The sequence below is a fragment of the Ranitomeya imitator genome, chromosome 1, assembly GCF_032444005.1.
Source record: "Ranitomeya imitator isolate aRanImi1 chromosome 1, aRanImi1.pri, whole genome shotgun sequence".
In the NCBI taxonomy this organism is placed as follows: Eukaryota; Metazoa; Chordata; class Amphibia; order Anura; family Dendrobatidae; genus Ranitomeya; species Ranitomeya imitator.
The window spans coordinates 161,301,489-161,314,579 of NC_091282.1; the positions used below are offsets into that span (position 1 = coordinate 161,301,489).

General features: G+C 44.9%; 1 protein-coding gene across 1 annotated transcript in view; it reads right to left on the reverse strand.

Moving 5' to 3' along the window:
* Positions 1 to 13,091, reverse strand: part of ELL2 (elongation factor for RNA polymerase II 2) — a 62,084-nt gene that overhangs the window by 28,632 nt on the left and 20,361 nt on the right. The window contains exon 2 of the mRNA XM_069751995.1: positions 2,526 to 2,573. Within this exon, the coding sequence (XP_069608096.1) occupies positions 2,526 to 2,573 (48 nt within the window). The remainder of the gene's footprint in view (positions 1 to 2,525; positions 2,574 to 13,091) is intronic.

The window sequence follows — 13,091 nt, forward strand, 5'->3', positions numbered from 1 at the left end:
TTTGTGTCCACTGTCTGGATTACATCCAGACTAGCTGCGGATTGAATGCTGCATACAACCGCAGCGTTCAATCTGCAGCATGCAGAAATTACAGCATAGTGGAGGGGATTTTAAGAAATACCGTCTCCACTATGCGTGTGAACAGGCACCGACGGCCCTGCGTTTCCGGACATGTGGCGTGTCTTTTTAGAACGCAGCATGTCTGTTTACCTTGCGGCAACGCTGCGTTGCCACAAGGTAAATCACAGGGCCCTATGAATGGGGTGCCGAGATTCCAGATGTGTGCAATGAACACATCCGGAATCACCGCGCGTATAGAAGGGGGTGGCACTTTTGGGTGGAGTGGGTTTTCTGCTCCATCCAAAGCGCCAGCAATCCGGAACGTGGAACCTTACGCTAACAGATCTTGCATGAACTAATGTTTAGGGCCAAGGTCAAACTGTTTTTCCAAACAATTAACAGTTATGGAAAAAAAAAAAAAAAAAAGAAAAGCTGGAAAATTAAAGTATGGCGGGGGTTTTAAATCTGCAGCATGCTCATTCTTGTGCGGTAGTTCAATGCAGGCTTATTCACAATGTTTAGTATTATCGGAATAGGGAGAAATTCACAGCCAAACCTGCAACAAAATCAGCAAGGAATCAGTGTGCATTTTGTCTGCAAATTTGTTAAACCCAAAACTGAAATTTTCCGGAACATGCAAGCGCCATCAACTTAAAACAGAAACTTTTCAGCACAAGACAAACCAAATGTTTGTACATCCGTTGGCATTAAGCCCACCCTGACATATTCAACATGGCACAACATAAGAAGATAGTCATCCATAGGATTCATGTATATAGTATAGAAATGTGTGGAATGAGAACAAGAGGGTACTGCCAATATGTGGAGCGCCCCAAATCTGCACTCCATGTTACTGTAAGAACCATATGTGCTTGTTTGGCTGCAAACTTAGGCCAGTTTTGTTTTTTTACATAAACTTCCCGTGTGAATGCAGGCATGACGTTTACATCTACTTTGGACAAACCAGGCTTGTTACAAGGCCCATGGCAATGAGCTCGGTGTCCCCCTGCAGCGACCCCTACAGTCACTGAAGTGTTCAGTATCCCTGCAGCATTATGGATCGGCCACTTTACAGCCAATCTGAATGTGTGTGTTAAATGTGCAACTGTCTAACATACAAGAACCGCAAAGTTCTTTATTACGATGAGAAAGAAACGTGATGTCATTCAGCCTCCTCCATTGAGAAAATATGCAGGTTATAGGAGGTGCTAACATGGAGTTCTGTTTCAACATGTGGATGGGACAAAAAAATAAATTGCTGAGAAAGGAGCTGGGCTTCAGTAGTAAGGAAAGCTGCGCAGAACTTCAATAAAAAGGACATATGAGTAAGTTGCATAAATATATTTAAGATTTGTTATAAATGTGGACAGTCCTTTTAAAAGGGAACCAGTCACCAGTTTAATATGCAGGCACCTTGTAATAGAGCAGGGGGAGCCAGGCAGATTAATATATACAGTTCTGAGTGTAGAGATTAAAAATAACTTGTGTTTTAACCATTTACTCCTCTGCTCTCTGGGATTTTTGGCTCAGTGGGCGGTCCCATCAGTGATTGCTCTACATACACCTCTATAAAGAAAGCGGTCAGCGATGGGACCACCCACTGGACCGAAAATCCCAGAAAGAGCAAAGGTTTAAATAGCTAAATTACTCAGTTTAATAATTATACCTGCTGCACTCTAACATGATGGCTTCAGTTTGGACCGGTTCCCTTTAAGCATTACACAATGCCAAATCAGTAGGTTGTCTAAGGCAGGACAGGTCAACCATGGCAAGACATGCTGTATGATTTTCCAGACTTCAGTGTGGGGGAGAACACAAATGATCCCCATTTTAGCCCTAAAGGGACATTACCAACGTTGAAAGCTACTACCTACAGGAAAGATCATAGCCCTCTGATTGGTGAAGGTCAGACCATTGGGACCCCCAACAATCCAGAGGAAGGGCCATTGAAAAGGGAGCTAGGCAGAAAAAAATATTTCAAGGAGCAGAACATTTTTTTTTTTTTTTTTACACAAGACTAAAACCAAGCAGAGGGGAATGTTCACATACCTTATAGCCACATTAAATTTTATTACAAAAATCTAATACTTGTGTTTTACATCTCTGCATCCAACTAGAGATCAATTCTCAAAACTGCATGTGAAAAGCAGATACTGTACCTTTAAATTGCTATAAACATGGCAGACATAACAGACTTGTGGGTGTACGTATACGTATGACTTGTGTTCTTGGACAGGGGGGCTTTGATCAAACTAAAAAGGGCCAAAAAGGGCAGAAACCATGTGAGCAAAAAAAAAATCTTGACACGAAGAATGAAAAATGTGAAGTAAAAGTTTCTGATGTCAGGAGGAATAAATGCTTACACATTGTACAGTGAGCCAGGACACCCATTTACCATAAAGCCGTCACAAAAGCATTTCACACACAAGAGCTCTAAATACAGCCAAGAAGCTGTGAATACTTACTCCTTGGAGTCCCTGAAATTGAATGGATGGTCGTGCAGGCATAGAGTTCTAGAAAAACAAAAAATGAAATGTATTAGAAGTGGAGAAGTTTCATTTATTTGAAATATACTGTCCCATAAGAAGAACACAGAGGACCATATAGACCATCATTGGATCAGCAGGGATCCAGGCTGAAATGGCACACTCCACCCCCCACACCAGTACCACCATTTTCCCTTAAGGGCATGTGCTCAAAGATCATATTCTCAGAAACATTTCCACAATCAAATTGTTTCGTTACAAACCGGATTTGTTGCACATCACATGCCTTATTCTGCTGTGGATTTTACCTATTCATTTCAATGGGGACACCAAATCCACATTACACTGCTGGTCTGGCATTGATGTAAATTTTAGTACACTTTTGAAAAAAAAATTTAAAATATTAAAAACCACCATTATGAATAAGTGCAGGAATTATGTACAGAATTTAGATGCAGTGTATTTTATGTAGATTTCTAAACTGAAATAAGCAGTGTGCACATATAGGGGGTCTCAAATGAAGAAAAAGGACTGAAACCTTGGAAGTGCCGACCATGGTGACCAGACGAGACCACACATCTGCTGCCAAAGGTCTAGCAACAGGGGCGGTGATGGCAGCACAGACAGTAAACATCAGCTCAGGTATGGGCTCAATAGCAATGAACAAAGCCAACTAAACATTTAAAAACCAAAAGTGCTCTTGGATAATCTAATTCATAGCCAATTTATTAAAACAAGAAGGTCCAATAAAATGGTTCCCAGTGCAAATTTCACACGGATTAGAAAGGGTGCTCCTTCTGGATGATCAGTGCATAGAAGAATGTCTAATATGCGGGCGAGCAAAACGTCATTTACACCTCATGATGACAAACAAGCAATACAGACTAGCCCTAATGAGCTCAGCATGCAACTCAATTTGCAACTTGGAACTTTGCTAATCAGATTCTTTCACAGATCCTACTAAAGTCTAAAGCCCCCCCCCCCCCCCCCCCCCCCCGTCACACACAGCGAGATCGCTAGCGAGATCGCTGCTGAGTCACAAGTTTTGTGACGCAACAGCGACCTCAGTAGCGATCTCGCTATGTGTGACACGTAGCATCGACCAGGCCCCTGCTGTGAGATCGCTGGTCGTGTCGGAATGGCCTGGACCTTTTTTTTGATCGTTGAGGTCCCGCTGGGTAGCACACATCGCTGCGTTTGACACCTTACCAACGACCTCATGACAGGAGTCCCTCATTGAGGTCTGTTAATCGTCATGAAATAGCTGCCATGTGACATCGTTGTACAGGTCGCCGCATCGCTGCTGCGTCGTTGGGGAGATCGCACTGTGTGACATCTCACCAGCGACCACATAGCGACCCAGCGACCACATAGCGACGCAGCAACGATCCCTGACAGGTCGTATCGTTGTCGGGATCGCTTTAGCGTCGCTAAGTGTGACGGGGCCTTTAAGCTGGAGTCACACAACGATATCGCTAACGATATCGTTGCAACGTCACGCTTTTGGTGACGTAGCATCGATCCCGCTAACGATCTTGTTATGTGTGACAGCGACCAACGATCAGGCCCCTGCTGGAAGATCGTTGGGGAATGATCAGGACCTTTTTTTGGTCGCTGATCACCCACTGTCATCGCTGGATTGGCATGTGTGACGCTGATCCAGCGATGTGTTCACTTGTAACCAGGGTAAATATCGGGTTACTAAGCGCAGGGCCACGCTTAGTAACCAGATATTTACCCTGGTTACCATTGTAAAAGTTAAAAAAAAAACCAGTACATACTCACATTCTGATGTCTGTCACGTCCCCCGGCGTCCACAGGGTTAAAACTGCTTTCGGCAGGAGCGCTGCTAATGCACGCACTGCTGCTGAGAGCTTCCCTGCACTGACTGTCAGCGCTGGCCGTAAGCAGAGCACACGCTGTTACTGCAGGCGCTGACAGAGCAGGGAAGCTCTCGGCAGCAGCGCGTGCATTAGCAGCGCTCTTGCCGAAAGCAGCTTTAACCCTGTGGATGCCGGCGGGGGACGTGACATCAGAATGTGAGTACGTAGTGTTTTTTTTTACTTTTACAATGGTAACCAGGGTAAATATTGGGTTACTAAGCGCGGCCCTGCACTTAGTAACCCGATGTTTACCCTGGTTACCGGGGACTTCGGCATCGTTGAAGACAGTTTCAACGATGCCGAAGTCGTTCCCCTGATCGTTGGTCGCTGGAGAGAGCTGTCTGTGTGACAGCTCCCCAGCGACCACACAACGACTTACCAACGATCATGGCCAGGTCGTATTGCTGGTCGTGATCGTTGGTAAGTCGTTTAGTGTAACCAAAGCTTAAGGTACCGTCACACTAGACGATATCGCTAGCGATCCGTGACGTTGCAGCGTCCTCGCTAGCGATATCGTCCAGTGTGACAGGCAGCAGCGATCAGGCCCCTGCTGTGCTGTCGCTGGTCGGGGAAGAAAGTCCAGAACTTTATTTGGTCGCTGGACTCCCCGCAGACATCGCTGAATCGGCGTGTGTGACACCGATTCAGCGATGTCTTCACTGGTAACCAGGGTAAACATCGGGTAACTAAGCGCAGGGCCGCGCTTAGTAACCCGATGTTTACCCTGGTTACCATCCTAAAAGTAAAAAAAAAACAAACACCACATACTTACCTACCGCTGTCTGTCCCCGGCGCTGTGCTCTGCTCTCCTCCTTACCCGATGTTTACCCTGGTTACCGGCATCGTTGGTCGCTGGAGAGCGGTCTGTGTGACAGCTCTCCAGCGACCAAACAGCGACGCTGCAGCGATCCGGGTCGTTGTCGGTATCGCTGCAGCGTCGCTAAGTGTGACGGTACCTTTAAAGGTATGTGCACACGATGCGGATTTTGCTGCGGATCCGCAGCAATTTCCCATGCGTTTACAGTTCAATGTAAACCTATGGGAAACCAAAAACGATGTGTACATGCTGAATAGAATACGTGTGCACAGACTCCAGATACTCTAGCCTATACGGCGATTTAGGAGTACTGCGTGTGGACGGCTATATGTTGGTAAGATGCAACACATACCAACTTGTCTGGTAGCCTGATAAAAGCAAAAAAAACACATATATACATATATACATAATATCCCGTCCCATCTATTACCATGAAACATGGGATTAACATTGGCAATGGGGCTAATCGCTGTGCAGCCCTGTGTAACTGATATGTGCAGACGGCAATATTATTATTATACATTTTTATAGCACCATTTATTCCATGGCGCTTTACATGTGAAAAGGGGCAAATATAGACAAATACATTAAACATAAGCAAAAATCAAGGCACACAGGTACATAAGGAGGGAGGACCCTGCCCGTGAGGGCTCACAGTCTGCAGGGGATGGGTGAGGATACACTAGGAGAGGGAAGAGCTGGTTGTGTGGCAGTTCAGTAAGTTCAGGATAACTGTAGGCTTGTCGGAAGAGGTGGGTCTTCAGGTTCTTTTTGAAGGTTTCTATGGTAGGTGAGAGTGATGTGTTGGGGTAGAGAGTTCCAGAGTATGGGGGAAGCACAGGAGAAGTCTTGTATGCGGTTGTGGGAAGAAGAGATAAGAGGGGAGTAGAGCAGGAGGTCTTGTGAGGATCGGAGGTTGCGTGCAGGAAAGTACCGGGAGCCCATGTCACAGATGTATAGAGGAGACAGGTTGTGGATGGCTTTGTATGTCACTAAGAGTTTTGAACTGGAGTCTCTGGGTGATAGGAAGCCAGTGAAGGGCTTGGCTTAGGGGAGAGGCTGGGGAATAGCGGGGAGGCAGGTAGTCAGGCAGCAGAGTGTAGGATGGATTGGAGTGGTGCAAGAGAGGAGGCCAGAGAGTAGGAGGTTGCAGTAGTCAAGGCGGGAGATAAGGGCATGCACTAGTGTTTTTGTGGTGTCGCAGTGAAGGAATGCGCGGATCTGGGAGATATTTTTTGAGTTTGAGACGGCAGGAGGAGGCAAGTGCTTGGATATGTGGCTTGAAAGAGGGCAGAGTCCAGGAACACCCCGAGGCACCGGGCATGTGGGACTGGGGAAAGTGAGCAGCCATTGACATTGATGGATAGGTCTGGTGGAGGGGTAGAGTGAAATGGGGGAATATGCAAACTGTTTGGGAACAAATCGATTATATTAAAAGGGGTTTTCTAGGCTCCACATATAGTTACATAGTGCGACTACAGACTGACGAATCCCGACACTCCAATATGCATACATCGACTGGCAGCTTATCTCTGGGGAAAACAATGCTATTGGTAGTCAGAAATCAGATATACGCTATCGACATCTCCCTATCAGTCGGGCGCCTCCATACACCTTATCCCATTGGCTGAACCTGTTGATATCAGTTCAACCAACAATCTAATGTCTGTGGGGGGCTTTTAATCTCTATTCAGAGGGTCCCAAACCATATTAAGCAATTTCAACCAGATTATATTCCTTCTTGGCAACTAACAAGGTAACCCTGGTACTCACAGTCACAAGCTGTCATTCTCTAATTGAACATAAACATAGACCATTGAACAATTCCTGCTTTCTAGAACAAATGCACTCTGACGGCTGCCAAAACCTTTATGTCTATTCATAACTTGATACTTCTGACCGGATATCAGGCTCCTTGGCAAACCACACACCAGCAAACTTGCAGGAACTAGCAGTTGTTCCAATCAGCAGATTCAGTGAGTAAACCAGATCTTCTGATAAAATAGGATCATCAACATAGCAGCCAAACAAGTCTGTTCAGGGAAGCTAGGAAAATATTGTCTCTACAAAGTTAATTTGGTTTGGATAATCCCATTTAACAGGTCATCCGTGAAAATCGGTATGATTGGACAGCAAGTCTCGCGACCAGAGAGCGAGCCTGGATACGTACGAAGCGGTCACTCGGGTTCGGAGAGCTGCAGCCAGTCCGCGCATTGAAGTCTGAGGTTGGACTGATTTGCATGAGCCAAAAATGTGTGCTGAAAAGAACAAAAACTAAAAAGGCCTTTTAGACCGTGAAGAGCTTTTCATGAACCAATCAACCCAACTGCATCAGGACAATAAGGGCTTGTTCACACACTGCGTTTATGCTGCATTTTACTGTACCAGTGAATGAGACTTCTGATATCTCATGCTGCTTGTTTCACCTTACAGATTTGAACAAAACATTTTTGGGCAAAAACTGCAGCATGTCAATACTTTCAGAGTGTTTCCCCAAAAAAAGTGAAGCATAAAATTCAAGTGAAAACGCATAAAAATAAATAAATACTGATTTTACAGAGAATTATTCCTGACAAAAATGAGTTTGCAGCAGAATAATTGGCCACAAATGCCAAATGCACGCACATACCAACATCGCCATGCATGACAGTGGGTTACATCCTCCTTTACATGTGCTAAGAGGAGCCATACCTTTACCTTGGTTATGTCAAGTTATTGCCGCACTTTTCACCACAGCAGGAGAAACTGCACATCACTGGAAAACCACAGAACCAATGTCACTAATTGTGCATCTGATTTTGAAGCAGATTGTGCATGGACAAAGCGTTTTTTTCCACCTATCTCAATGGAAGAAAAAAAAAATGCAGCAAGTCTGCCATAAAAGATGACAGTACTGACATGCTGTGGCAGAAAAAGCTACTTTGGTAAACTTACATGAGAAAATATTTGAAGGAAATCTCACTTTTCTGAATGTAATACTTAGCATTTTTCTAGAATGAAAGCCCTCAGCAGAGAGCTACATATGACAGTCAGGTCAGAGGTCGGAGTACCAAGGACAGGCTGCACTGTTCGGAGCAGCAATCAATGCAGTGGGGATATAGAAATACCCAAATCACCTGAGAATGTTTATAGCAAACGTTAAATAGCTCAGGATGCCATTCGGCACATCCTTGCCAGTTTATCCAGGTGATGCACGTGGAACCAACCCAAAATTAATTGAAGAAAGTAAAAGTTTAGCTATTTGCTGTCACAATTAACATGACAATGAATAAACGTTTTGACCACAGACGAAACTTTGAACCAAAACACTGATGAACAGGTCATGTTCTTATGTACCAGAAAATTCTGCATGAGGTTTGAGGGGAAATAGCCATCCAGAAGGAAAAGGACCATACAAGGTTCCCATTCACATAAATAACCAGTCTGAACCACTTTAAGAGCAAATATCGACTAATGTGTATGGCTGGGCTGGCATGGTGAACATTCACCAGATGGTATTTCAACCATAAAGCTACTTTATAACTTCCACATGAATTCAAAGGGCTGGAAATCCCCTTCATTCAAAAAAAAACAAAAACGTGTAGTCTATATTGCTGGGATGCCTGGTGTACGTGATCTTGGTGGGACGGGATGCTTGGTGTATGTGATCTTGGTAGGACGGGATGCTTGGTGTACGTGATCTTGGTGGGACGGGATGCCTGGTGTACGTGATCTTGGTGGGACGGGATGCTTGGTGTACGTGATCTTGGTGGGACGGGATGCCTGGTGTACGTGATCTTGGTGGGACGGGATGCCTGGTGTACGTGATCTTGGTGGGACGGGATGCCTGGTGTACGTGATCTTGGTGAGATGGGATGCTTGGTGTACGTGATCTTGGTGAGATGGGATGCTTGGTGTACGTGATCTTGGTGAGATGGGATGCTTGGTGTACGTGATCTTGGTGAGATGGGATGCTTGGTGTATGTTATGCATCTTAGATGCTACAGTACCGCATTGCTTTTGGAGCAGAAAGCATTTTTTTGTGCTTGTTTGGCTTTTTCTTTAATTTTATATACAAAATCAAGACCGCTGAAAAGCATAAGCTGCCTAAGGAATAGTTAGGTCACAGCTGTCGAAGCCTGAAGCACATAACAGAAGTTAAAGGCAGAATATGTACACATCAAGTTACCTGAAAATGCCGCTATGAGCACCAACCCCTCCAAAGAAATATCCTGGTGTGGTGCAATGGCCTTGCAAAACCTTTATTTATGCCCTCACCAGTTTACACCACTTGTGGCTCATTTCTGCAGTAGGGAAACTTCGCATACTGTATATTTTATAACATCTTCAAAAGAAAAACTTCACTGTGAAATTAAAAAACCCAAGCTGATGTAACAAAGCCTAAGGCCTAGAGTTCTCGCCCATGAATGGCACTCTTAAAGGAGCTTTCCTCTTAAATGTTATTGCATAGCCTTGCGGATGTTGAAACTAGGCACAGCAATAGACACTTCCCTGCTCCCAGTGATTGGCTGTAGCCGGTAAGAAATCATTGGGCTCAACAGCTCATACAATCTAAAGCAGGAAAAGGGTTTTGAATACATTTTTTAGTACAGAAAAACAGATTCTACACAATTGCATTTTTTACATGCAGTTTTTCGGGATCACCATAGGAGCCTAGAGTAAAACACGAGAAAGTGAACAGATCTCCAGCATGCTTAAAATAGGCAGGAGATCATGAAATCACATCCACTTTGCTTGGACAGTACAAAAAAAGAAGATTTTCCAAACAAAAAAACAGTAAAAACTGGTCATTAGTTTTACCCAGAAGGTGGAGAGATATGCAGTCACTGCAAAGCCAAAGTGGATCCAAAAGTAGGAAGAGAGGAAACACTGCTGCTTGTAACTTCTACAAATTCCTGGGCTACGCTCATAAAACTGCTACAAAAATTGGCAAGCAAATAAAATGCCAACTTATGACTTTTCCCATGGATTCTGCCCAGTTTAATGCTTTATTGGCATCGCAGCTCTCTACGTCATCACACAATTAGCCAGACACTTGCAGAAGGCATACTTTAATTTATTAATGAGGCCTCAGGGGGTCCGGCTCTCCTGTTATTTGTTCACAAGATGTCATAATGCAGACGCTGACAAGGTAGCCCTCATACATAGCTATGCAACATTAATTCACAGCGGCAGCAGACACATGCATACAGATTGCTGGGGTTAATCTATCAAGGGCCTGACATTTAGCATTGCTTAATATTTAGAGAGGCACACTGGAGTAAAGACCAGCTGGATTTCCTGACCAGATCCATCAGATGAGGTGGGGGGTGGAGGGCAGGAACAAAAGCAGCATTGCTGAAAGGCAGTGACGCAAGATCCCTGACGAGAAGATAAATAAATGCTGGCTGTGGATTTTCAGCTGATGTTTATCACTTACAAGAAAGTAGCTTCCCCCTTTATAGGAACTGTAATATGTAGCGCACCGGCGGCACGACTTACTGGCTGCACGACTTACCGGCAGCACGACTTACTGGCTGCATGTCCTGTTATACTCCCCAGAGGCAGCTACAGAATTCCCTGCTAGTAAGAAATTAAGCATATACATTGAATCGTGCCTGTGTACTTACCAAACCAATCAGGATGATTGTAACCCAATAGCGCCAAGTCTAACAGAAAACCATTGCTTTCGTCCCTGTGCACACCGCGTACACCCCAAGGCTATAAGCCCACGATTCGGAACTAGCAGAGCCGTCTATTGAACGCAGGTAAGTCCCCTTGTGTTCACTGAACCGTGCGGATTTACTGCATCCAATACATTCTATTGATTACGTTTCTGTTGCCGAGACTAGCGTGTCCGCAAGAGAAATTAACATGCTGCGGTCCTGAAAGACGCACCACATATCAGTCTCTGAGGGCGATCCGCAGGCGCACATGCACAGTGGACCTGGGGTTTCTAGAAATCCCATCCGCCGTGCTGTCACATCTGGCCGCTGCAGTTTTGACAATGCATAAATACGAAGAGTCAAAACTGCAGCAGCTCCTAATCATGGACACGTACCTTTAGGCTATGTTCACACGTTGCATTTCTGCTGTGTTTTCTGCAGGCAAAACCTGCTCTCTTGGCAGTAAAGAAGCTGCTTACAAAAAGCAGGTTTTGCTGTGTTTTTGTTGCCTCTTGTGTATGCTGATAAAATTTAGTGCACCCAAAGCAATCATGATGCAACTTCATTAAGGTTTTTGCACCAAAAACGTACCAAAACCTGATACCTGAATTTTTTGCTGTTTCTTTCACTTACCCATTGCTTTCATTGGCTGCACTGACATGCTGCAGTTTGCAAAAACAGCAGCTTTCAAAATAAGTCGCGTGTGCATGAGATTCCTGAAATGTCATCGCTTTTGCTGTGGTACTGTAAAACAGCTTAGAATTTGCACACACAAAAAAAAAAAAAGCAGCAAAAACATGTGAACATAGCCTTAGGCTACTTTCACACTAGAATTGTGTGACGTACGTCGCAATGCGTCGTTTTGGAGAAAAAAAACGCATCCTGCAAAGTTGCCCACTGGATGCGTTTTTTTTCCATAGACTTGTATTAGCCGACGCATTGCGACGTATTTTGGCGGACCGTCGGCACAAAAAAAAGTTGCATGTAACTTTTTGCGCGTCGTGTGTGCCATTTCCGACCGCGCATGCGTGGCCGGAACTCCGCCCCCTCCTCCCTGCCAGACATTACAATGGGGCAGCAGATGCGTTGTAAAACTCCATCCGCTGCCCCCATTTTTTTTTTTTAAGTTTGCGTCGGTACGTCGGGCCGACGCATGGCGACGGCCCCGTACCGACGCTAGTGTGAAAGTAGCCTTAGAGTAACATTTTATCACAGATCAAAAGTGAGTACTTTTAGGTACACTTTTATACTATGCATAATTTGCAGTTTCCCATTTGCCTGCACAGAAGTCATTGAAAACTGTGGTATGGTCAGCACCATTTACAAGGGGCACCAGAAACTTGAAAACTACCATACTTTCAATTTCTTTGTTTAAAGATGCCTTTAATAGGGTATTGAGAAAGGCTGCCCTGTAACAACATAAGCAGAGGCTTTAGGGTATGTGCACACGTTGCGGATTTTGCTGCAGATCCGCAGCAGTTTCCCATGAGTTTACAGTACAATGTTATGGCTGGCAATCAGGCAACACAGCGTGCAGTAATCAGCGCACATACAGAGATCTGGCAAAAACCCAAAACAATAGGACGAGCTCTGAGACGTGGAATCTCTGTAGACTGCAGTACCTGATCTATCCTCACACAACTGGAAGCAGCAGTGGATTGCGCCTATCACTACCTATGCAACTCGGCACTGCCTGAGGAGCTGACTAGCCTGAAGATAGAAATACAAGCCTGACTTACCTCAGAGAAATACCCCAAAGGAATAGGCAGCCCCCACATATAATGACTGTTAGCAAGATGAAAAGACAAACGTAGGAATGAAATAGATTCAGCAAAGTGAGGCCCGATATTCTAGACAGAGCGAGGATAGCAAAGAGAACTATGCAGTCTACAAAAAACCCTAAAACGAAAACCACGCAAAGGGGCAAAAAAGACCCACCGTGCCGAACTAACAGCACGGCGGTGCACCCCTTTGCTTCTCAGAGCTTCCAGCAAAAGATAATAACAAGCTGGACAGAAAAAACAGAAAACAAACTAGAAGCACTTATCTAGCAGAGCAGCAGGCCCAAGGAAAGATGCAGTAGCTCAGATCCAACACTGGAACATTGACAAGGAGCAAGGAAGACAGACTCAGGTGGAGCTAAATAGCAAGGCAGCCAACGAGCTCACCAAAACACCTGAGGGAGGACGCCCAGAGACTG